The sequence below is a fragment of the Tachysurus fulvidraco genome, chromosome 5 (genome assembly GCF_022655615.1).
Source record: "Tachysurus fulvidraco isolate hzauxx_2018 chromosome 5, HZAU_PFXX_2.0, whole genome shotgun sequence".
Lineage (NCBI taxonomy): Eukaryota > Metazoa > Chordata > Actinopteri > Siluriformes > Bagridae > Tachysurus > Tachysurus fulvidraco.
In genome coordinates this window covers 10,801,408-10,827,441 of record NC_062522.1, presented here as the reverse complement: position 1 = coordinate 10,827,441, position 26,034 = coordinate 10,801,408, and the positions used below count along the sequence as shown (strand labels likewise).

Sequence of the window (26,034 nt, the reverse complement as noted above, 5' to 3'; positions counted from 1 at the left end):
GTGATGTGGGATTCAATGGTGGATGAGTAGATCAAAATGTCGTCTATGTAGACAATTATTCTGGTTCAGGAAGTCTCTGAGGATTTCTGGATGACGATTGGCGAGTTAGGCTGGCAAAACTCAGTGTCCCTAGAGGTGGGAAATGCGGTCTTCCATTTGTTTCCCTCTCATATGTGAACCAGATTGTAAGCACTTCTTAAGCCTAGTTTGGTGAAAATCTGTGCTTCCCTAAGTTGTTTTATGGTGAGAAGGACTAGGGGTAGGGGAATGGTGTACCTGTCTGTTATGGCATTCAGTCCTCAATATGACTTGATTAGCTGGTGGGAAGCCCAGGATGACTTGATTAGCTGATTATGTTTTCTGTGTGAAAGAGTCCGATTTGTAGCATGAGGGGTGGGTTTCTCTGGGCAGACCACGCAGCGATGTCCAGCGTGTCCTCAATAGAAGCATAATTGGAGGAGGAGGCAAGCTGGCACACAGTTTGGCCAATTTTCATGGGCTCCAGAAACTCCTCACAGGGAAGATCAGGATGCAGTTGAGCTTGTGGTTGCTTGTTCCTGATTAAGTTGTCCAGGCGGATGCCAGCGTGATGTACTGGGTTATCGAGAGGTCCTCATCCCGACAGGCGAGTTCTCCCCGGAGGTTGGTGTTGAAGCCTTCTTGGAACATGGCATTTAAAGTGCCATCATTTTGTCTGCTCTGAGCAGCGAGTGTACAAAATTGTACCGTGTAATCCGCCGAGAAGTCAGTGCCTTGACAGAGCTGGATATTCTGAATACTCAAACATCTTGCAGATTTGTTGTGTAAAATTTGCATAGGAGGTACATACAGTACCAGGGTGTTTGTGTCCCAGGTTGCCGCAGCCGTTCAGGGCACTTCCCATAAGAAGAGTCATGAAAAACGAGCATTTAGTATCAACACGCATCCTTGTAGACCTCTGGTTGGTGATTAAAAACTATGTCGCACCGTAGTAGTGATTTGCTGAGCCATCAAAATTTTCCAGCAAAGATATGCGTAATGAGCCTGACCCTGGATGTGGAAGGATTGTGCAGTGCTCGGAGCAGGTGTGCAATGGTGTTTTGCAGCACAGTGAGCTGCACCGGGTAGGCCGCTAACTGTTCTCCCTGATGACCAACTAAGGCTTGAAGCTGTGCTAGGTCTGCTGAATTCACTGGTGGCTGGTTCCTGTAACGAAGAGGCCTGGAATCCATGTGCAGGAATGAACACAGTTTTAATAGATCCAAGGCAGAAATGTCCAAAAATGTCAGGCAAACATAGAAAACAGGCAAAGGTAGTGTCGCAAAGGGCTAAGGGAACAAAACTGGCAAGGGCTAGGTTAAAGGCGTGGTCAGTACAAATGGAATACAGGGTCATACACAAACTTGTCAAAAATTAAAAGCAAAAGAAACGGCTTGGTACGCAACAGTTACCGATATTTCATGTTAACTTGAGCTTCGTTTATATAATCGCGCAACCGGAAGTAAAGCCAGATAGCATGTTCCCATAACCCATACAACAATAATCAGTACTTTGGTGAGGGTTTTCTCTGGTGTTTTACTGGTGTTCTCACACTTCACCTGTTGCACTTTACTCCTCTCTAATTTATTTTGAAAAACGCTGTGTTTTTTTAGGCTTTTGTATAAGCAGAGCATATTAGAAGTTGTGGGTTATTAGTCTCAGATTTTCCCTATCTGTGTTTTCATCCTTTTTGTCCAGAGCCATGAAATAAATTCAACATTTACAGGGGAAAAAAAACAAAGTTGATTTTACATATCACATACTCTCTTGCCCATTTATTTGTGCAGCTCACTTTTATACGGGTAAAACTGAGAGAGGGAACACGTAAAATAAAATTTCAGTAATGGCGATACAGCAGACAGGCAAACACAGAACTGCATCCAAACCACCTTCATACATAGTATAGTATTATTGGTAACACCACACGTTCACTACTGTATACAAAGATTAGCTTCAGAACAATAGGACAGCCTTAAGGTGAAAGATAATCTAGTCCAGAAGAGCTGAGGAAAGAGCAAAGGTTGAATACGACGGTCCATCCATTAATGGACCGATGCTTGATATTTTCAGAAGACATTGAGGTAAGTCTTTTGCAGATAGGGAGAGGCAGTTGACTGAAAGATTCAGAAGAGCCCTAAACGTCAACAGCAGGATCCAGTTTTTAGAAATTGTGAGCAATAGGTAAGTAGGTACCATGTGATAACGCACATATCTATTGTATATTATGGATAACGAGTGCCATTCCAGTGCAAATATACCAATTGAGAAAGGGCAGATTAGTTTTGTGGCAAAGAGTCATTACATTTGGGCTGTGTACCACTTTATATGCCTACACATGACTTGAAACTATCCAAATATTGCAGAAGTTGACTTGAAGTTCAGTGAACAATATTGAGGTCTTTGTTTCATGATGTGAAATCAAATTAATTAAAACATCTCTATGGGAAAAACCCAAGAGAGCTAACGAGTCAGTGCTAGTGGAAAAACTGGGAGAATTCTAGACATCAATTCACACATATACACACTTACACATTCAAGCATATTCAAGCCAAATATACATCTTAATTCACTCAGAATATTCAGATTTAGAAGAATCTTGAGAGAGGTGACCAAATCCTGGTACATTATTATCACAATATGAATTCTAAGTGATCTAATTAGATATCTGATATTTTTCCATACGATTTACAAACATTTGCATAAAAAGTGTAGACTTGGAAAAAACAAATTGAACATCAAATGGATGTCATGGATAAATATTTAAACCTTTTTATTGAACCATATGACCTGTATTTTATTTTCATGTCTAGATGAAACTTTTTTTTTTTTTCATCCATTGATAAGGATAATTAGAACAAATTATAACGGTTCACTGAAAGGCATCCAAAAAATCTGAACGACAATTTTTTTTAATATATTTATCAATTCGTTCTCATTCCAAATCAATTTTATATAAGTATTCAGCGATTATTTTGTAACTTCAAAATGATTTTCCTTCACGCATCCCGTTCGATTTTGCTATTTTAATAAACGTGCATTGTCATTCTTTCACAGTTAAGTTTTTAGTACACGATGAATTAAGCGCACGCCACGATACGTTTTTTTCAGTATGATTATTATTATTAGCCACTTGTGTTTTGTTGTTTTGGACTCTCTGTGCTGTAAGTAATCAATTTGTCTTATGTCTATTTTTGTAAACAAATACAATTTCATACACACGGATACATCAGTAGTCAATGAAAGACGTCACCTCCTAGTCTTTTGCATTTCACAGATTCTGTTAATTATATCACTATAGCTAGCTGAGTGTACAAAACTTGTCTACTCGATCGTTATTTCTGTGCTTTTCATGCCCACACGTGAACTCCAACGGCCTTATATCACTCCACACGGTGTAGAAGAGCAAGATTTTTCTTCACTGTATGCTGACACTGTTTCCTCACGCTAACCTTTGAGCTTTGCTCTTATCTCTCGGTGCTAAGTATCAATAAGACCCCGCTTCAGTGTCATCACCGACCTGCACATTCTCTACACCACTTACACCACTATATGTAATTAAGATCAGTTTAATGTGTGGCAGGTTGTTTAGGATCTGATCTAGTTAACTACAAAAAAAACAACAAAAAAAACAGAAGAAATACTGTATTTGTGAAAAGAAAGATATGTAAGATGTAGATCTGGGGAGAACTCATGACCATGTCTAAGCTCATGTAGTAGCTCGCTCATCAGCTGATTTAGAAGACAAAGTCGTTGCACACTGACACACACAGTCACACTATGCAGACGAATGCATTAGTGTGTGCAGTGTACGGAGCAGGACGTACAGTAGTTGACAGAGGAGAACAGTGAAAGGGGTTCTGACGAACCTCATCGTCATCGTCTCATGCTGTTCTGAGGAGGAGTGGTTGAACGATTGTGTCGTAAACAGCAGCTGGGTGGGATATTTGTCTCAGTAAAGAGCTTTTTGTCCTTGGCTTTCAAACTCTGACCACGCATCGTTTAGTTCCATAAAAATCATCTTGGCATATTGTTCATAGGGCTGTCCTGTGGCCTGGAGAGAGAACAAATTTTATCTATATTATTTCCAGTTTTAAAACGAGTAGGCAAAAATGTATGTATAAAATGCAATTTTTTTTATTCAGCATGAGAAACTACTTGCCTTTTCTCACATAGGTTGTTCAAAAAAGGATTTTCTCAAAAATGTGACAAAACGATTGAATATTAAGTTTGCAATATTGGAAAAGATTTCAAAAACAAATAAATAAAAATAAATAAAAAATAAATAAAATAATAAAAAAAATCAGTCTCCGGGATCTTCTGCATCATGTTTTTGTTTCCTTGGAGTACAACGTTGTTCGTCCATCTATTTATCTACCTATCTATCTAGGGACTAAATGTGTAATAGGATGTTTAACAAGCACATATACAGCAGGTATGATGTTCAGGTCAGGTGTTCACAAGCTTTTGCTATGTAGTGTATATTTTATATATTGACTTTCTCACCTTGTCAGGGTGGACGACCAGCACAGCCTTGCGGTAGACCTTCTTCACCTGTTCAGGTGTGACAAGGTCAGCCATTCCCACAGATTTCCAGCGGTTCTCTCCTTCCCACAGCACTGTATGCATGGTGGAGAGTAAAGCACGGATGTTGCGCTCCTTTCCCTCGATCCAGTCCAGGATCTGCAGTAAACACACAACACAGGAGCTGTCTGATGGGCAAATCTGCTGTGATTAAACACCTGGGCTTATGTGCTAAAGACTGCAGTTACAGTCTGGGAAGGAATTATGACTAATCCTTGATTAAAATGAAATCGTTAACATGAAATTCTGATCCAAACAGACTTGTATGTATAATATTGGTTTGAGGATTACAGGATTACAAAGATTTTGTGAGGTATAACATTATAATACCAGGCACTACTGATAATTAAGTTGGATGCAAACTAAATATTCCCTATTCCCATACACAAAAAATACACAATCAGTATTTTTTTTTCTCACCTTGAGCTTTTCTGGGTCCATCTCTTTTGCCATCTCTTCTTTTCTCATCTCTGCTATAGTTTTTGGACCTTTCTTTTCCTTTCCACCTGTAAAGCCTTGTCCTGACAGCAGGTCATCAAAATTAGCAGTAGCCTTTGGTTTGGTACCTGAGTAAAATGGAAGAAATGCTGTGTTCACATACAGTACATTAACTCACGCAGGCACTAGCAGAGCACGCCCAAGCTCTCCTTCTTCGCCCTCAGTATAAAAGAAGTAGTCGCAGAATAATTTGTACTAGCTGAAGATCAGCTAGAACATCTGCTCTCTACATTGAAGGAGCCAACAATGTATTTTCTCTAATCATAAAAAATATTATTAGTGTGTTACCGAGTGTGCTACAGTTTTTATAAAGTTACTCTTACAACCTTACTTTTATCCATGTTAAGTATTTTTACTAAAACTAAAACAGTACAATGATAAAAAAAAATATGTAATGCTCACACACACATCAGGAGGATCAGGAGTATTTCAGGAATGTCATCACTTTTCTCTGCATTTCTTATAACCGAGATAAAGATAAATATGTTTTTATTTTATTAGAGAACCATGGTGTTAGGACACTTCCCTGCAAGACCACCAGAGGGAACCTCTGCACGATTGAGATCACGCTCACTCACTCATTTTCTACCGCTTATCCGAACTTCTCGGGTCACGGGGAGCCTGTGCCTATCTCAGGCGTCATCGGGCATCAAGGCAGGATACACCCTGGATGGAGTGCCAACCCATCACAGGGCACACGCACACTCTCATTCACTCACGCAATCACACACTACGGACAATTTTCCAGAGATGCCAATCAACCTACCATTCATGTCTTTGGACCGGGGAGGAAACCGGAGTACCCGGAGGAAACCCCCGAGGCACGGGGAGAACATGCAAACTCCACACACACAAGGCGGAGGCGGGAACGATTGAGATCAAGTCTTCTTTAATAATATGTTTCATTTCCCTTGTGCATTGTGCTCACCACCTTCAGTGTTAAGTTTTTCACCCTGTCTTTGTCTACCTTCTGTTTGTAACCTGTGTGTGTGTTTTTTGTTTTTTTTTTTGTTCTGATCTAGTTTGTGAGAATTTCTGTATGGTGGTATTTGTTTTTGTCTTTGTTCTCAGTTCCTGGTGGTAGTTTGCATTTTTATCCGCCTTCAGCCCCATGTCATGACAGATGTCACACTTTTTTTTAAAATCACTTTTATAGTTACATGTAATCTAGTGGAACATGCACAAGAAAACAGTTGCTATTATTTCTCACATTATCATAGCTATTAACAGTCATTCCCTTATCAGCCACTTTTTTAATTCTATTTTTTTTTTTCAGTTAACTTTACAGCCAGAAAATACAATCACTGTCACTGACCTATGTTGGGTTGTACTTTTCCTGCGGGTATAGCTCCACCTATGCCGGAGAAGCTTACGTTGTAGTTGGGTCTGTTCTGAGGAGAGCTGTGTGTCATGGATGGTCCTGGAGCTTTGGCCTGGGCCTGTGGAGGCCACTGACCTGCACCTCCGGGCTGCCATGAGGGGAAAGCTGTGCTGGACTGCCAGCCTGCTGTGGTGTGTTGGGGAGAGGGAGAAGGTCTCTGAGGGGAACTCATGGGTGGAAATCCTCCTCCTGTTCCAGTTGGTGTGGTGGGCTTACTGGAGAATCCTGATCCACCTGTAGGAAAAAAAACAGGATAAGGTTCAGAATTCTTATTTTATGGCACTCACCACAGTGGAACATTGACCTATTTATTTGATTTGGCACAGGTTTTTTTTTTTGCTGGATGCCCATCCTAATGCAACCCTACACTATTTACCTATTCTTGGGATCAGTACTGGAAATGTACTATCATATCCAGCCTTAGTGGGTAGAGTTGGACCAGACCAGCATTTGGCAGACATCTTTATCCAGAGCGACTTATAGTTTATCTAATTTTGTATTTTTATTTTAATACAAGTGAGCAATTGAGGGTTAAGGGCCTTGCTCAATGGCCCAGAAGTGGACACTTGGTGGACTTTGGATTTGTTATGATCAGTGATCCAACGCCTTAACCACTAATCTACCACAATAGCTTTCTTGATAGCGGTACTGAAAGGAGTATAACAAAACAATGTATAGACAACGTTGCCTTTGATTTGAAACTGAAGCAGTGGTGATCATTTATAATACTAGAGAATAACCTTATTATTCCATACCTGTTGTTCTCACACCTTTACTAATTACATCTTATCATTTTTTCCACTTTACCTCCCAGACTGGCTCCCAGGTTGCCGATGTCAGCGAAAGGGTCCAGGGTGTTCGGCTTGGCCTGGTGAGTAGGAGTGTTGTGTGCAGAGCCAGTAGGGCTTGTACCAGCTGATTTACTGCCTACATTAAATCCACCACCTGCCAACACAAAGACTTATCAAATAAACCTTATGACCTCAGAAAACCTTTTTCATATTGTCTTCCAAATAATACTATAATTTTAATACATGTGCATATTTAAAGTAAATAAACATATAAATACAATCCAGGAATATTCATTTAAGGAGTTTTGCGTATTGTTTATGTGTGCGTGTGTGTGTGTGTGTGTGTGTGTGTGTGTGTGTGTGTGTGTGTGTGTGTGTGAGAGAGAGAGAGAGAGAGAGAGAGAGAGAGAGAGAGAGAGAGAGAGAGAGAGCGCAAAATGTTATTGTTATTCTATAAATGAACAAATAGTCTAATTTATTGTCTGTTGTCTGAAAATAGAAACTAGTGTCTGAATAAATGTCTGAGTCTATTAACATCTAGATAAAAACTTCAGCTCAGATGTATAACTATGAGTTAGAAACATTAGCTGGGGTAACTACAATTAGTCAGCTGACTACTTTCACTGTTGCTGTGCTTCCAGTAGCAGATATTTGACAAGTGGTTGAGCAAATTTGTTAACACAGCCAGCTAATATTATACAAGCTGGTGCCACTTTCCCAGACTAGTAGCATATTCTTTACTATATTGCATATGTTTTTTTTTTCCATTTGTTAAATGTATTAGTTTAAGTAACAGACTGAACTGCTGATATACTTTAAAGTGTACTCTGTTCTTTGTAGAATCTGATTCTGTATAGAATCGTCTAGTTGAATAAAGAGCTTGAAAGCTAGAGAAGACTAATTCAACTATCATATGTTGTTATGAAAATCATTAACCTGCTTAACTAGCATGTTAGTTAGCTAGTTAGCTGATGGCATTTCTTCTTCTAGCTTGTACTTTAAAGTAAAACGATGAAGCAGGTGATGTATGAGGTTATATGTATGTGTAATTCAGAAATTCTCCAGCAGATGTCCTGCTACTGTGTTTGTGGTATTGAATTTCACTTGCCAGGTGGAGCTGCTCTGTTCCAGTCCCATCCTCCTCCCATAGTGCTCTGCTGGATGTTTACAGTGGGTGTAGCGGGGGGCACGGGTGAGCTGCGGCCTGGCAGAGATCGGCACAAGTTAGACCTCGTTCAGCTCCGGCCATTTTATACTGAGGTAACAAAATGGTCTCTGGAGGTTTGCTTTGAACTGGGTTTGTGCAAATGTGCAGATATTTTAAAAATGACTATTAACTCTGTTAAGGGAAAACTCCACACAGCAAACTTCTCTTCAGAAAAGAATAGGCAAAAGATCTGGACATAAAGTTGGACAGACTAAAGAAATAAAGTTCTGCTAAAATATGATCTATTATGGGCAATGTAACCGGAACAAATATGAAGTGAAAACATATCAACAAGCTAATAAAAGGAAGTGAAACTAAAAAGGTATACTCAGACACTGATTACAAAAATAATTCTAAACATCATGTTATTCATGGTCGATTTATCATTTAAATCTAATGCACACTCTGGAAAATATCCTTGTCATTATATAATGGTAAGAGGCCGTTTTGTATAAGAGTTCTCAAGTGCATACAGTAAACTACAAAGAAAATCCCATACTGCAGTCTGAAAGACAAATAACACTCTTCTCTGTTCCCCAAACCAGTATAATGCAGCCACAAGACTGAGCTACAATCACTGAACATGTGGTGGAAACAAGCTGCCTCACACACACACACACACACACACACACACACACACACACACACACACACACACACACACACACACACACACACACACACACACACATACACACACATACACACACACACACACACACACACACACACACACACACACACACACACACACACACACACACACACACACACACAAGCACACTGCTGATACACACACTACATACACACACTGCTGATATGGCTAATACACACACTACATACACACACTGCTGTTATACACAAGATTAATACACACACACACATACACACACTGCTGATACACACACTACTGTTCCACACACTGCTGATATGGCTAATACACACACTACATACACACACTGCTGTTATACACAAGATTAATACACACACTACATACACACACTGCTGATACACACACTACTGTTCCACACACTGCTGATATGGCTAATACACACACTACATACACACACTGCTGTTATACACAAGATTAATACACACACTACATACACACACTGCTGATACACACACTACTGTTCCACACACTGCTGATATGGCTAATACACACACTACATACACACACTGCTGTTATACACAAGATTAATACACACACTACATACACACACTGCTGATACACACACTACTGTTCCACACACTGCTGATATGGCTAATACACACACTACATACACACACTGCTGTTATACACAAGGCTAATACACACACTTCTGATCCACACACCGCTGCTATACACACTGCTGGCATAGGTGCATGCCTTACCCAAGACCATGCTCTGCATAGTGGGAGATGGAGAGTGTGCTGCATGCAGAAAGGGCTCTGACTGTCTCACATTACCTGCTCCTAGGAAGGACCCCATAAAGTCTTGAGGCTTTGCAGCAGATGGAGCCGACCCGAACAGGTCAAAACCTGCAAAGAGTAAGAAAAGTGTGAAAACGACCTCAGATGTAGTTTTTAGAAGGAAGTTGGTGGTAAATGTTTAGTTTAGTTTATTTTAACTGTAGACAATATGCAGCTAAACAGAACATCTTCTACTAGATGATGCCAGAGTGCGATTCTGACAAATCAATGTATCCCAATTGAGTCACACAATCAAATCTTTTATCTTGCCCATTTTTTGCTTCCTTAATCCAAGAGCTACAATATAAGTAATACATAACAAACTCCTTGTATGGCTACATAAATACCAAATAATCCTGATTGTTCATTATGGGTGCCCCTTATTTAGTTATCATTTTGTTGTTTTTCGATTCCTCTGTGAACTTTGCCTTTTATGGGGTTTTGTGGGTATCGCTAAGTAAACCAGTTGTGCTGTGAACACAGATGGTAATAATTTGAGTGACAAACATTTATCAACATACTGTACTCATCTGTGTTACCATCTGTGTACAGAGAATGACGTTAGATAACTAGAGTTTACATTTTGGGTGAGACTGACTTGCATTACTTGCTAGAATAGCTACATTAACTTTGTAACTGAGGAGCAAAACTAAAGAGGCAAACTTTGGTCTGGACTGATCCATTACCTGCAGGTACAAACTATTTTAACCTATCAAAATATTCCCTAAAACAGATTCAATCAACATTATTTTCAGGTTTCTTTTACTTACCATAACGATCAAACTCCAGTAAAAGTTTACCCTGTAAATGAAAGTGTGCTTACTGTCTGAGGGTCTAGGTGAGGGGCAAGGTGAGGTCGAGGAGGTCGTCCTTTTAGGAGTAGACTGGGCAGAAGCAGTGCCACTGGATATCTGAGAGCCTGGAGCTCCAAACAAATCTCCCAGCAGGTCAGTGGTAGTGTTTGTGGTGTTTGAAGGCTGTGGGGAAGTTGGAGGAGGTGGAATGTTACCTCCGTCCAGCCCCAGGAGGTCAACATCCTCAGCAAGCGGAGGGGCGGCAGTGGGTGGAGCCTCGGCTTTACTGGCCCCTTTGGCTTTCTCGCCACTGCCGCTGCTCTGCTGGCTGGAGAGTGATAGCATGTCATCATCTGAGGGCTCGCTCTCCTCATTTGGGCCCACCCGGCCCCCCTGGGCCCCTTGGGCCTGTGCTGGATCTAAACAACACAACCAATAAATTTGAACTCAGAATGATTCAGAAATAGCTACAGTATAATGCTCTAAAATGTGGGTTTGATCTCCAGATTTAAGGGCTTGAGAATTGTTTAACAGACTCAGTACTGTTCTGAAGACAGACTTGTCCGTGTGAATGAAAGAATGCTTAAATGATTGTACAGTATTCTGTAACTATGCATTTTGTTGCTGTATTTCACCTGTGACAGCAAGAGCATCCTTGTGTTCCTGGTGGCTGGAGAACAGCACATTTGGGCTCAGGTCTTTGGTGGGGAACTGTTCCCAGGGTGGTGTGAGATCTTTCTGTTTCTCTGTGTCCTCCACCTCAATCTCCAGCAGAACTTGGAACAGCTGAGGATACTTGTCTGGAGAATCACAAGCATCCAGCTCGGGCCTGAACACACGTGTGAGTATTTTAAAATCAAGTACAGAGAGAGAATGTAATATGTTTTGGATAAAGCCACAGTGAAGCATTTAAGAGTGTAAGAGTGGTGGCTCGGGGGTTTGGGTTCTCAGCATATGATTGGATTGTGTCTTGTATTAAATGTAAGTCACTTGGGATCAAATTGTCTGCGAAATGAATACATGAAAATGGAGATTATACTGTATGGTGCCTGACTGGAGAACACACAAAAAACACAAGCACTTTGATGACTGAGATCGAGAAGCATTTTAGCTTCATTATTTGAGTCCTTGCAGAATTTCAAAAAGCTTGCTTTACTATTGCAGCCAAATATGATAGGTTTTCGTTTGTTTGGTTTTTTTAGGTACTGGTCCAAATCTGCTGAAAATGTGCTGTAATTTTGAAAAATTACAAGCACCTTTGTATTGTATATTGTAGAGTTTGTGTTAATTTCTGTGAAATCCTGGAAGGACTAAATTTGTGTATCTTTCTATTAAATCAGACAGAGAGCTAATAAAGCTTACTTCAAAAACTTTAAGACTGTTGTGCCAGGGGCAATGAAGCCTGTATGGAACTGAATCTGGAATATTTGTGTGTTGGTCACCTGCAACAAAACAAGCATTTTAATCAAACATACTGTAATTTCTGGAGTATTAGTGTCATTATGTTACTAAAAACGTTATTCCACAGCAGTGCTTACTCACAGTGTTTTACAGTATTTGAATTCAATTCGATTTATTTGTATAACGCTTTTAACAATTCATATCGTCTCAAAGCAGATTTACAGAAGCATCGTTTACAGAAGCTTTAAAATTAAGTTACAATTTATCTCTAAAATCTATCCATAATGAGGCAACGGTGGAAAGAAAAACTCCCTGAGATGATATGAGGAAAAAAGAGAGAAACCAGACTCATAAAGGAACCTCATCCTCATTTGTGTGACACTGGACAGGAAATAATGTCAATGTAAATAATTTCCTTTCTGCAACAGTTTGTAGTCGAGAGGAATTGTGTAGTCGAGAGGAATTGTGTAACCAAGAGCTGCTGAGGACCTAATAGGTCATTACAGACATTTTACTCATTATAGACACTAATTCCTTAGTATTTTAAATTAAAAACACAGGATAATGCCTCAATCCTTATGTAATGTCCTGTGCTCACCTTAGCTTGTAGCGCATGGGAGCGCATGTGGAAGGCTGAGATCACCACATCGCCTTGAACGCTCACTCCCAGGTTGAAGACCACCTTCCCCTCATGCACCCTGTACTCCCTGGATGGAAGAGATCATGAATTCACATCAAACTGACTATTTTAAGTTTTAAATTACAGATTCTATTTAAATGCAGCTGCAGTATGTATGAAAGAAAGGATTTGCAGGAGGCAGTGTGTTATCTGGTGTACCTCATCCTCTCGTACTCCTGTGCTGTGGAGAAGATCTTTGTCTCGCCGTTCAGGACATCACAAAAAGGTCGACAGCCACTGCGCTGTTTGTTGAAGCAGGGTATGGGATTCATCGTGACAGCTTTGATTACTAGTGGTTTAGAGTGGGGCAATGTGGGCTTCTCGGAAACCATGCTACACATGTAGCCTACGTACCTGACCAAACACACACAAAACCCCATACACGGAGGTTTATCAGACCGGCAAAAACAACGTGCCTTAAAGTATTCATGAAAGAAAAAATAATAAATTTTTAATGGGGAACTCCTCTTTGAGTGCGGATTCTGTTGCCATAAAACAGAATGGTCAAAACCTCACAAAATAAACAAAAAAAAACTTGGCAAAAAAGACTTTGAGTGCTTTAAAAAAAAAAATAATAATAATATTATTATTATTATTATTATTATTATTATTATTATTATTATTATTATTATTATTATTAATAATAATAATATTATTATTATTGTTGTTGTTGTTATTGTTGTTATTAATAATAATAATAATAATAATAATAATAATAATAATAATAATAATAATAATAATAATAATAATAATAATAATAATAATAATAATGAGTTACGTATAAACTTATCTTGGTCTGATTTGGCAATTATTAGCCATGCTTCTCAGACACCATTTAGCCACCAAACCTTTTAAAAATGTGCCAAGAATATATCATACATCCAGTTAAAAGTGCAATATATCTTATTTGTTTTTGATGTATACCAGCTACTGTAGCATTTAACTAGCTAAAACCTTAAACATGAGCTGGTCATGAGCTGTCTCAATGCTAGCCAGATAATTTTTTGGTACTACAAGTTTATGTGGTGCTCTAATTCAATGCAATGGTAGCTAATTATTCTGCAAGCTAGCACTAATTATTTTACGATGATAACATTAGTAAAAAAGTTATTTGATGTTACGTAAGTTAAACTACAATGTGGCCATTCGTGCTAACAACTTAGTCAACTTTGTTAGTGATTTTAGAGAATGAATAAAATATCTGTGATGTAAAAACCATGATCATGATAATAGCTATTGGCACTGATGGATGCTTCTGTGTGTACTAGTGGGGACTATTTATTTATTTATTATATTATTAATTGGGCATAATTATTTTAATAGTAATAAATTCTTGCACTATTCTGGCTTCTATTTTATCTCAAAAACACAAGATTTTTGTTTGCTGCTTTATGGTTTTGATCTATTTCTACCTCCTGTGTGAGGGCCACAGGCCTGGTCCAGGCCTCTTGGTGTTGAGCAGCTGCATGGCAGGTACCGGGTTAGTGAAAAGGTGGCAGAAGCAGAACATGGCACAGACCAGCACACCAGAAGGACCTCTGCCATCCTGAGACACACAGAAACAAACTATTATGACTATTATAAATTCACTATTATGCAGATTTCTGTTAGAAATAAGTATGTTAATAAACCTAACATTTTTTAAACCTAATATACTGATAATGCAGTTGTATAAAATTGCGTAATTTCCCAAAGTGTGTGGTGGTATACGTATCTTTTCACAAAAGATTTTATAAACCGAAATATAAAGATGAGTTTCAGCCCATAATTCTCAGCCGATAATCTTCTTCCGCTCATTACACTCCATTCAACCAGCTTTGCCTTCAGTGTTCAAGCAGCTGTGCCTTCAGACAGCACTCAGTGTTGTCACCAATATTGTATTGTTTCAATCAGTTCCTTAGTTCAGCAGTCGGTATGACGATCTGGGATTTGGTGCATTGTTCAGGAAATCAGCACATTGGTCTGGGAGTCGGCGTGTTGATCGGGGGAGTCGGTACATTGATCAAGGAGGGGGTGCATTTATCAGGGATTCGGTGCATTGATCAGGGAGTCAGTGCATTTTAAGGGCTTTTAAAATCTTTCCAGTGCACTGAAACATTTGGTCCCTAAAATAATCCCATAGTGTAGAACAAAAAAACAGGGAGCATGGTGATGTTCAGTATGTTCGCTTACTAGAAATAAAGTCATATTTTCTGAAGCCTCTCATCTAAAAAAGGGGGAGGGTGAACACTCAGCTAGCTTTGTCTGCAAATGTAACCTGAAGCCTGTTATCACTGATGTAGCATTCACACGATTACTTACTGTATGTTAGCACTTTTTAGCTTTATTTAATGTTTTTATGGAGTTAGTTTGAGTATAAAGACTTTTAAATGCTTAATGAGTTTAGAAAAATCCACCAGCTAGAATATGATCCTGCTAGATGTACCATGTGTCCGTAAAATACCAGTGTTGACGTTTCACAACGTGAGCACGTAGTCACTGTCCCGGTGTGTAGTAAGCCGGGATCCTGTAGTGCCCAAACCCCTGTACATGATATACTAATTCACCACCTGGGGAGCTCAGGAGCTGAGTGAAACACTGCGGTTTATCTGCTACACTAGCAGGTCTGGTTAATATAGTAAATAAATGACTGGTTCAGAGGTTGTGCTGAGTGCATTAGACATTAAACAAATTACAACAGCAGAAGAAGCTAAAATCTAAGAGTCTCATTTCATTACTAAGCAAGCAGCTTTTACATTTATTTTAGTAGCTTGAAAGATTTTACCATCAATTTATTGCTATTTTACTGGAATTCTATTCTTAATATATTTTTATTCGAATTAATTCAATTGTTTTTACTTATACAGGTCGATAAAGCATTTTAGTACACAAATTTAAAATTAAATTTAAATTTTAAAGAATCTTTTGTTTAAAAAAATTTAAGGTCATTAAACACATGCACAGTAAAATGATGATTGACATTGAAATTGCTAAGACCATCTTCTCTATGTTTTCCGGTTGCTATGCTAAAACAACTATTTGCTTTTGCTATGCTTGTTTGGTTTTACTGAATGCTGACAGCAAATAATGGCACGAACTTTAAGGGAAAAAAATAAACATCAATGAGCGGAATCTTAGATAAAATCCCATCAAAAATGAAAACGAATAACCAAATTACACGTAAATTCACTGAAGCTTAATTTAAGCAGTCATAAACTCTAAAATTCTAATAAAGATTCAAGAGCAGTTAAAAAGTTACAAGCTGAAAGTCTGGGAACGTAAATCGAAATGTCCTGCAGGATAAGAACTAACATGGGGTGTGAATCTGATAGCACAGTTATATGTATAGTGTTTCATCTCTTACCGAGCAAGTGATCACACACACGTTCTTGGGGTTCTGCTTGAGCCAGTTGTGCATGTTCTTACACACTGCAAACAGGTTGTGAAGGCTCGGGGCCTGTCTGCCTGGCCAACTGCATTCAGAAACCTGAAGAGAGAATCAAGTAACATAGCTGGAGGTTACCTGAGCGTATAGCGTAGCGTATATAAAGCAGAAAATTATGCATGTTAAGCTGGATGTGGAGTAAGGTTCCAGGTCACACTGTAATCCTGTGTAAGTAACCATCACTGAGCAAACGAGAAACGTGTTACAACTATGCATGAACATGTCGCGTTATTGATGCGACCACATCAGATGAGCCGCGTGATGGTTGCAGAGAGAGCGTGTTGTTAACGTGCGTGTTATTTAATCAGTAAACAGTCTATTCAGATTTCACTGCATGACGATATTGACAAGTCTATTGACAAAGCCATTATAACAATTATCATGAGATGCTAAAAAGCTATTTACAGTGCACTCGTTAGAAGCGTATTCATAGTAGAGGGTTGGCTGTGTTTTAAAGAATAGCTTAAAAAAAAAGGAGGCCCAAAAGAGTCAGCTCTCAGTAAGGTGAAGAAACGTGGACTTTAATAAACAGGTCATAGTCTTTGGTCATTTCTTTCCACTTTTAAAGATGTTTTTCCAGTGTGACTAGCATGGAAGTTTGTACTTAACATGAGAGGTGGTGCTGTATAGTGCTAGCGTCATTATGTACCTGGTTGTGTGTTTAACTTGTATTGTGTTGTATAGACATCCATTGTATTTTGATGTATTTTTCTCATTCATTTATACATTCATTTTCTACTGCTTATCCGAACTACTCGGGTCACGGGGAGCCTGTGCCTATCTCAGGCATCATCGGGCATCGAGGCAGGATACACCCTGGACGGAGTGCCAACCCATCGCAGAGCACACACTCTCTCATTCACTCACACAATCACACACTACGGACAATTTTCCAGAGATGCCAATCAACCTACCATGCATGTCTTTGGACCGGGGGAGGAAACCGGAGTACCCGGAGGAAACCCCCGAGGCACAGGGAGAACATGCAAACTCCGCACACACAAGGCGGTGGCGGGAATCAAACCTCCAACCCTGGAGGTGTGAAGCGAACGTGCTAACCACTAAGCCACCATGCCCCCATATTTATCAAATTAATATGCCTAATAAAAGTAGTGTCTAACAATAGCTGCATTATGTCCACAGTGAGTCTGCGTAGTGCAGACCATTTTGGAATCCAGAGGAACAGTGCAGACGGTGAGGAATATATGAACCACTCAGGATATTTTATGTTTAAACAAAGCTACTGGATGAGAATTTCTTTTGCAACAATAAATTCTTCCAGTAGAGAGTGCTTCTTGCTCTGGGTGCTGGACCACTGAAGTGAATCAACAAGGCCTACTGGTGTACATGCTTGTCCATAAAAATTATTTGTGGTAAGTTTCCCAAAAAACCATCATAAACTAAAGTTCAGCTTAACTAAGTGAGAGGGAGTACAACGTGATGCTCGTTTAACCGTTCAACAATGATCTTTGTACTGTGAAGCTTTTGAGAAGAACTCAACCCTGGGCTACAGATTTGTTTTATCCCTGTCGTGAGATCAACACCAGCCTCAAGACACACTGCAAACAACGACACCTTAGCAAGTGATATCTTAAATCTTATCAAAAGTATTTAATATTTCTTATTATAAGATTACAGTAAATCAAATCAGGCATATTTCTAGGCATATTCAACTATATTTAAGCTTTAAATGTTAGTCTATAACAGGAAATATAGCTTTTTTTTATATAAAAACTTAAAATTTGATGCCAATGCTAAACAATGTTCAATTCAATTCACTCACTCACTCACACTCATTTTCTACCGCTTATCCGAACTACCTCGGGTCATGGGGAGCCATCTAGGGCGTCATCGGGCATCAAGGCAGGATACACCCTGGACGGAGTGCCAACCCATCGCAGGACACACACACACACACTCTCATTCACTCACACAATCACGCACTATGGACAATTTTCCAGAGATGCCAATCAACCTACCATGTATGTCTTTGGACCGGGGAAGGAAACCGGAGTACCCGGAGGAAACCCCCGAGGCACGGTGAAAACATGCAAACTCGACACACACAAGGGGGCGGGAATCGAACCCCGACCCTGGAGGTGTGAGGCGAATGTGCTAACTACTAAGCCACAAAAAAATTTAGATTAGGATTATTAGAGCAGATTAGATTAGACTATTAATTCTTGTTACACACACACACACACACACATACACACACACAAACACACACACACACACACACACACACACACACATGCTTTATGTGATAAGTCCTTAGTTCTGTGTTGTCTTCTGTAGCTTTGTGTTTTTATGTAGCACCGTGGTCCTGCTGGAGCGCTGTTTCATTTCACCATGTACTGCATCAGATATAAGCCATCTTGACATTTTATTTTCTCGACTCTTGATATTTTACATGCTGAGATGTCATTTTTAGCAGCACAAAAATAAAGCTGCTTAACTTCCGTGTTTCATTATGAAGAAGGAGCCTTTATTTTTTTCATATATGCATTACAGCAAAGTGAAATTAATTTCTTGGTATTTCCTAGTTTGTTGCTTCATTGTTGACATTTCAATCCAGACGTTCAGTCCACACTGAAGAAGTTATGAGGAAATTCTTAGGAACGTCTTTGACTTATTGCAATGCCATATTACTGTAACTGCTGAACCATCTCATTGTGCTATGGTCTTAAAGAAATCAGGCCCATGACAGGAATGACTCATTGTGCTATCATAAAATAATAGGGAAATAAAAGAAAAAAACTTTCCAAAAACTTCTGCTACTCAGCCTTTGCATGCACAACTATACAGAGACTTTTTTTAGAACCGAAAAACTTCCATAAGGCTTGGGCTCTGCACATACAGAGGAGTCGACTCACCCTGTTGGAGAACTTGGCTCCACGGTAGTTCCTCTGGGACAGATTGAAAACCGTGTAATGATCGGCATGATGCGAGTCCAGGAAAGAACGGATATCCTCCACATGGTTCCTGTAGCCCAACTCCACAGACTCCGCAGGATATGACATCACTAATAGAGCACCAAGAGGAATAGTTACAGTCAGGACATGAGATTTAACCTGCTTCACCACCAAGCTTTGAGTTTTTTATCTACAAACACAGAGCATGATCATCAACGATTAAGCTTTGAGCTCAGTCCTAATTCAGCATATTTAGGTGTTCATTCAGATCTGAGGTCATAGTGAGTTTTGAAATTATCCAACAATTCCATTCAGAGCAGGTCATGAATATTTACTTCTAGCACGAGATCAGAAATGAGGACTACTACTGTTTGTCTTGCAAATAAATCTGTACGGATGAAGCAATTGTGCAGAGAGAGCAAACAGCTCTATCACATGGAAACCGAGCGATCGCCTCCTAAGTGACCTCACGCCTACTGACATGGCAGACAAAAGCAGAAAGATAAAAGAGAAACCGAAGGATGCGGTTTATGAAATAGGTGTTTCAATCCTCACCTATGATACGAGAGGTGATGTAGGCGATGTCCAGCTCTCCTTTGGTGTAGCTGTTACAAAAACAGCAAACAGACATAATTACTTACAATACTGTACAGTATATCTTTTTCAGATCTTGTACTACTTCCTAATGAACATCAATTACATCATATACATCAATCAGATGATGTTACAGGGAATTATTTACCCACATGCCTGGGCAAGAATGATAAAATAAAACTCAGTCTTAAACAAGGGTGTCCAAATAAATGTGTCCATTTAAAAAAATAATGCTTTATGGACCAGTATGCTTTATGTCTCTTTCCAATAGACCTTGCTTTCTAATGGTTTTTGCTCCCCCAAAGACATTTTCCATTGATTATTTTTAAGGAATAAAACATTTCAAAGCACATTTTTCTAGATAATAATGGAAAAGCAACATAGTGTGAGGCAATCCAATGCACAGCTGAGTTACTTTTCCTACACTAAACTGGATTAGTTTCCTATAACAACACATCCAAAAACTGTTTTCTTCCTGCTGGAGTAGTGACTGAAACGTTGAATTCAAATACCACACTGCCAATTTGCCACAGCTTGGCCCTTGAGCAAGGCCCTTAACCATCAACTTCTCAATTATATAAAGGGTTATATCAACAGTTATATAAAGGGATCAATGTAAGTTGCTCTTTATAAGTATGTCTGGCAAGTCACATTAATGTAAATGCCCACGATAGCAATTCTTCATTAACGATGAATGATTCTACCTGCTTTTTCACCATTTATACCTATGCTTAAAAAGCTATTTCTTATTATTACTTATTTTATAGAAGTTTCGCCTCCGATGTAAAACCTTTGCCAAATTAAATATATGCGGACCAGATTATCCGCTGTGGCGACTCTGAACAGCGAGCAACGACAACGACGACATAAATAACGACAAAATTTAATAAGATAAAAAAAGCTTGTCATTATACAATGACAGAAGTGCGAAGTTCTCTATACAGAAGACTTCCCAACTTCTCCATCAATAAATGTACAGACTGTCTCAAGGAACTGACACTGGAGACTCCTTCCATAAATATTATATAAAGGATGGCTCTCAGAACAATTTACCCAAACAAAGGAAAAAGAAGAATATTGTTAAACAACAATCTGTTTATCATCAGGCTTACTGTATATTATATGGAACCTGTTGAACTAGTGAATGTTAACTGAATATGTATTTAAGATGCCAAGACTTACTGTTAACATTCATTCATTCATTCATTCATTTTCTACCGCTTATCCGAACTACCTCGGGTCACGGGGAGCCTGTGACTATCTCAGGCGTCATCGAGCATCGAGGCAGGATACACCCTGGACGGAGTGCCAACCAATCGCAGGGCACACACACACACTCATTCACTCACACAATCACACACTATGGACAATTTTCCAGAAATGCCAATCAACCTACCATGCATGTCTTTGGACCAGGGGAGGAAACCTGAGTACCCGGAAGAAACCCCCGAGGCACGGGGAGAACTCAACACAAACTCCACACACACAAGGCGGAGGCGGGAATCGTACCTCCAACCCTGGAGGTGTGAGGCAAATGTGCTTACTGTTAACATATCTAAAGAATTTGCTTCTTTTTCTTCTTTTAGAGTCTCTCTTATTTCTTACTATCCCACCAAATTAAATAGTACTAATGCATCTCCACTCTCCTAAACATTATTATTAGTACAGAAAGAAACTTAAATAATTAAATATTGCCATGTCTAAGTATTATAGTAACTATAGTTTTGGGGGTAACAAAACATGCGACTGGACAAGAATAATAGAGCTCTTGCTTGTCTAGGTAATGTAATTATAAAATGGTCCACTCTGTGCAGCTACCAGAATTAACTGGAAGCATTCAGCAATCACATTCAAGCAATTACACTTTCGGTAAACAGTAAACAGTAAAAAGTCTGTTTTGTTAGATGGACATACAGTACTGAGTACACACACACACCTGCCATATGGGTTTGGTGACAAAAACAACACACGGAAATTTAAAATATGATAAATACTAAAGTAATTTTTCCATTTTAGGCTTTTTAGTTGTAGTTAAGCTTGTAGCTAAGCTATATCTGTTTCAAACACAGTCACATGACTAGCGAGTCTGGGCATGTTGCATGCTTGGGTTACATAATAATATAAAACTCAAAGCTAATAGAGATGTATTACAGTTGCACTATGTGGCAATTTTATTTTTTGCAAACAAGAATTAATTTGGTCTGTAATTTTGATCAAAACAGAAGTTCCAGATCCTCACAGATCCCAACAGTTTTTTAGAAAGTTTACTCGCATATTGCATGCGGCTCTTATATACGATATGGTGAATAAAATACTTCACAAAAATACGTGAGTTTGTGGTTATAAAAGTAATGTCCTAATTTAGTTTAATTAGCAGCTCAGTATTTCATTTCTTTTGATTTGGATTAGTTTAGATGTTGGAGAAATTTCCCTGTTGCCCAAAAAGAACCAGCAGACAATTTTATAGATCATAATGATCATCAAGACGTTTATTCCTCTTCCACAGAAGCTTTGAGTTATTATTATTATCTATACTTCAATTTGCACGTTTATATTTCAATTTGTAAATCTTTTTTCCACTGTACATACATACTGTCTATTATATATGTGTTCATTTCTTATCATTGCCAATCTGTTTACACTGTGGAGCTCCTGTACTAGAACAAATTCCTCGTATGTGAAATACTTGGCAATAAAGACCTTTCTGATTCTGATTCTGATTCTGATTCCATCCGAGGAGGCCTAGCTCTTTTACAGTAAAGTGTAAACAGTAGAACAGTTTATCTTACTTATATTATTAAGTCTGTGCATGTCCTTATTACGCTTCACAAGGTGGTTCCTTATAACTTTAAGAAACCAACCAACACAGAAACACTGAGAGAAGCCATCCATCTATGTCGTGTACCACATACTGTATAGTATTCAGCATCACAGAGAACCTTAAGCCTGTCCCAGGGGACTTGGGGCATAACTATATACACTACAAACAATTTAAAGATCCTCCACCTGAAGCTCAGTGAACAAACAGATTTTACATCTTTCTCTAATGATAGATAAGGCTTTAAGGTATGCTAAAAAAAATATACAAAAAATGATTATAATAAACGAGATCTGGAAAGCTATCCCTGAGCTCACGTGACAAATTTGGGCTGTTAACCAACAGACAAACACGGGACACGACTGGCCTACTTAGTGTGTCAGGCAGGGCTTTTGTGTTATGCTGCTCATTTCCAACGTTGCTACAGTGCTGATTTAGCAACGAGGAATTTGCAGAGCTTGTTTGAGCAAAGAGGACTGTGCTGTGAAGCAAGACGTGAAGACTGAACTGTGAAGGACGAAAGTACACACTAACTTTGATTTTTCTGTATCAAAATAACAGAAACCGTGGTCGATATTTCATTTCAATTTCATATTCGTTCTTCTTTTTACTTAACTTTCAATAAAAAGTCGAATATGCTATAAAGCAACAATGCAAATAAAGATATCTATACATCTATACAATCTATAATCTATATAATCTATACATCACAGAGTCATTCATACTATAATTTCCTGAATTTTTGCCACCGTTGGTAAAGTCAGGGGGGAAATGTGGTTTATGGTTAATGAACTTAATCTTAACAGACATGAGTATAAGATTAATATAACATCATTAAACTAAACTGCTATAAATCAAAAAATAAGAAATAAAATAACGTTTCAAAAAATAGATCTCACTGTGTTTATAATACGTTTCAATACACTTCTTTAAAAAACTGAAATTCACTGTCTAAAAAAAATACAGTCACAGAATACAGTTATTTATTTCATGTACACTTACAGTGACTTCCAGAATTATTGGCACCCTTTATTCATTCATTCATTCATTTTCTATCGCTTATCCGAACTACTCGTGTCACGGGTAGCCTGTGCCTATCTCAGGCGTCATCGGGCATCAAGGCAGGATACACACACAAGGTGGAGGCGGGAATCGAACCCCCAACCCTGGAGGTGTGAGGCAAACATGCTAACCACTAAGCCACCGTGCCCCCGCACCCTTTATTCAATGAGCATAAAAAATAACAAGCCGTTAGTAATATCTTCAGTATAAGCATTCAAGAAGTTTAATTATGATCTGCACTCTTCCATGTAAAGAGAATAACAGATTCATGTCCCTTATCTCCCTTATCTTTTTAGGTTTGTCCATGTGTCCGTCTTCTTCCATTTAGACAACCGATTCAAATTCACTGCATCACTGACTGTTTCTTTTGCCATTTCTGTATCGATCTGGATATCTGTCTGGGTAATTCATAACCTCCTGGCAGATACCTTAGGCTTGAATTTCCTAAAACAGCATTTATGATGTCATCAATCTTCAATCTCACACACACAGTAAGGACTTACGTGGCAACTTGATTCATAACTTTCGTGGACGTGTCCTTGATGGTGTCCTTCAGGTTGTCCTTGAAGTTGCTGAAGAACTTTCCAGCACCTCCTTTAACCATGTCCAGCAGTCCACCCCCATAGTTCCCATCCAAATCTGCAAAAATAACGCCTTTTAATTAGAGGTCAATGACATCATGATATGGAGATTGAACTTTGTCTACATCTGCAGGTTTCATAAACATCTAGCTTCAGACATCTACCTCTAACCCTGACCTTACCCTCAGTAACAAGAAGAAAATATTTGAGGAACTGCAGAGCTTTCTGGTCCCCATAACGGAAACACACACACACCGTTACTGGGACACTACTAAAAATATACGCCCTTGATCAAGCTACAACCGTTTAACATGTACGTGATATGTGAAAGAGACAAGAAAGCAATGTAGCATGCACACAAAGGCAGTAGAATGTGTTCTGGAGGTTTGTAACAATACTTCACATGGTCATGAAAGAACTAAAACTATGCAAGAGCATTAGGTTGTGTACTAGCAAGCATTAGTTATTGTCTTAATTGTTCTATGACAATAGTTTTTTTTTTTTTTTAAACATACATCTATTTCAATTTCCCCATTTTTTTGTTGCTGTTTCCATGACAACAAACACCATGTTCTCATGTTTTGGTTTATGATCTTATCCTCTCTCATTGGTTTGTTACCCAACTGTGTTCACCTGTTCTGGGTTATTCCTTGATTACTTTGTCTATGTATTTCTCGTTCCCCTGGTCCTTATTTCTTTTAGTTTTATTATTGTTGTTTTATTCTCTTGTATATATGCTATTCCTATCAAAGATTTATCGTTTTTTGACGTTGCCTTCCTGTGTTTTGACCCTGAATTTGCTGATAATTAGATTTTCAGTAACTGGAGCCATACTAAGCAGTGCTCATGTTACTCTGAGTTGAGACTGTTTTGCCAATATACATTCAAACATGCATCAACAGTAGAAAGACAGGAATTATTTGCATTACCTAAGCAGATTGTACCTGTAATATTATTGGAAAATTGAACATAGAATCTCAGCATTATGGTGCCTTCACACAACTGACTGCGGCATATCGACTCATCGACCCATTTCCAATAGCATAAAGTATCCTACTTATACTATATATAAACAGCAGAGTAATGAACATAGACAAGTTGGTATTAGTATATATCATTATTTTATGTGTACTTGTTGCTTAAGATGTTCATAAACGCATAAATCTTTATTTAAAAAATACTACAAAAATATTACAAAAATACTCAGGACTGAGGCAGATGACTGTGATGACAAATGACTGTGACAGGTTGGTAAATGACGTAGGTAATTCTGGCTATATTTGAAATGTATCGTGCGTGTGCGAGATGAACAACATACTGTTCAAGTGAATCTTGAATATGTGTACAGAAATGTCTGTAAAGAGAGGCCACAGCAATTATGCTTCCAATTCCTGATCGAATAACCTGTAATGTAAGTGTAAATTAGCTCTGAACTAGAGTTACAGCTGAATTTTTTCAACCTGCCAACCTTTTGCATCATCATTACAGCTGTGTGAACTGTGTATACGTAACGTAACCATAGTCTGCCACTCGCTGTCACTCCCATGTAACCTAAGCATGCTGTGTTGTTTTGTTTTGCTGTAGTGTTATGTGTGTGTGTGTGTGTGTGTGTGTGTGTGTGTGTGTGTGTGTGTGTGTGTGTGTGTGTTCTTGTATACATGTCCATCCTCCCATCCTGGGCCCTAAACCTGCTGTTATTTTTCTGTACCTTTAAGTGAGTGTGTGTGTGTGTGTGTGTGTGTGTGTGTGTGTGTGTGTGTGTGTGTGTGTGTGTGTGTGTGTGTGTGAGTTCTTGTATACATGTCCATCCTCCCATCCTGGACCCTAAAACTTCTGTT

At 38.9% G+C, this 26,034-nt stretch overlaps 1 protein-coding gene across 8 annotated transcripts in view; it reads right to left on the bottom strand.

Moving 5' to 3' along the window:
- Positions 1-1,778: 1,778 nt before the first annotated feature.
- dnajc6 (DnaJ (Hsp40) homolog, subfamily C, member 6) overlaps positions 1,779-26,034 on the bottom strand; it is a 38,231-nt gene continuing 13,975 nt past the window's right edge. For 5 of the 8 annotated variants that reach the window (XM_027147078.2, XM_027147077.2, XM_027147073.2 and 2 more), the window contains 17 exons: positions 24,119-24,254; positions 19,697-19,746; positions 19,103-19,251; positions 16,146-16,268; positions 14,215-14,348; positions 12,962-13,156; positions 12,722-12,830; positions 12,085-12,164; positions 11,358-11,551; positions 10,752-11,141; positions 9,851-9,997; positions 8,378-8,473; positions 7,286-7,423; positions 6,413-6,712; positions 5,020-5,165; positions 4,522-4,698; positions 1,779-4,069 (listed from right to left, as the gene is read on the bottom strand). In XM_027147078.2, coding sequence (XP_027002879.1) covers positions 3,968-4,069; positions 4,522-4,698; positions 5,020-5,165; positions 6,413-6,712; positions 7,286-7,423; positions 8,378-8,473; positions 9,851-9,997; positions 10,752-11,141; positions 11,358-11,551; positions 12,085-12,164; positions 12,722-12,830; positions 12,962-13,156; positions 14,215-14,348; positions 16,146-16,268; positions 19,103-19,251; positions 19,697-19,746; positions 24,119-24,254 — 2,666 coding nt within the window. In that variant the 3' untranslated portion in view covers positions 1,779-3,967. Of the gene's footprint in view, positions 4,070-4,198; positions 4,409-4,521; positions 4,699-5,019; positions 5,166-6,412; positions 6,713-7,285; positions 7,424-8,377; positions 8,474-9,850; positions 9,998-10,751; positions 11,142-11,357; positions 11,552-12,084; positions 12,165-12,721; positions 12,831-12,961; positions 13,157-14,214; positions 14,349-16,145; positions 16,269-19,102; positions 19,252-19,696; positions 19,747-24,118; positions 24,255-24,378; positions 24,524-26,034 lie in introns of those variants that run through there. The other 3 variants (XM_027147081.2, XM_027147074.2, XM_027147075.2) reach the window with 3 other exon arrangements.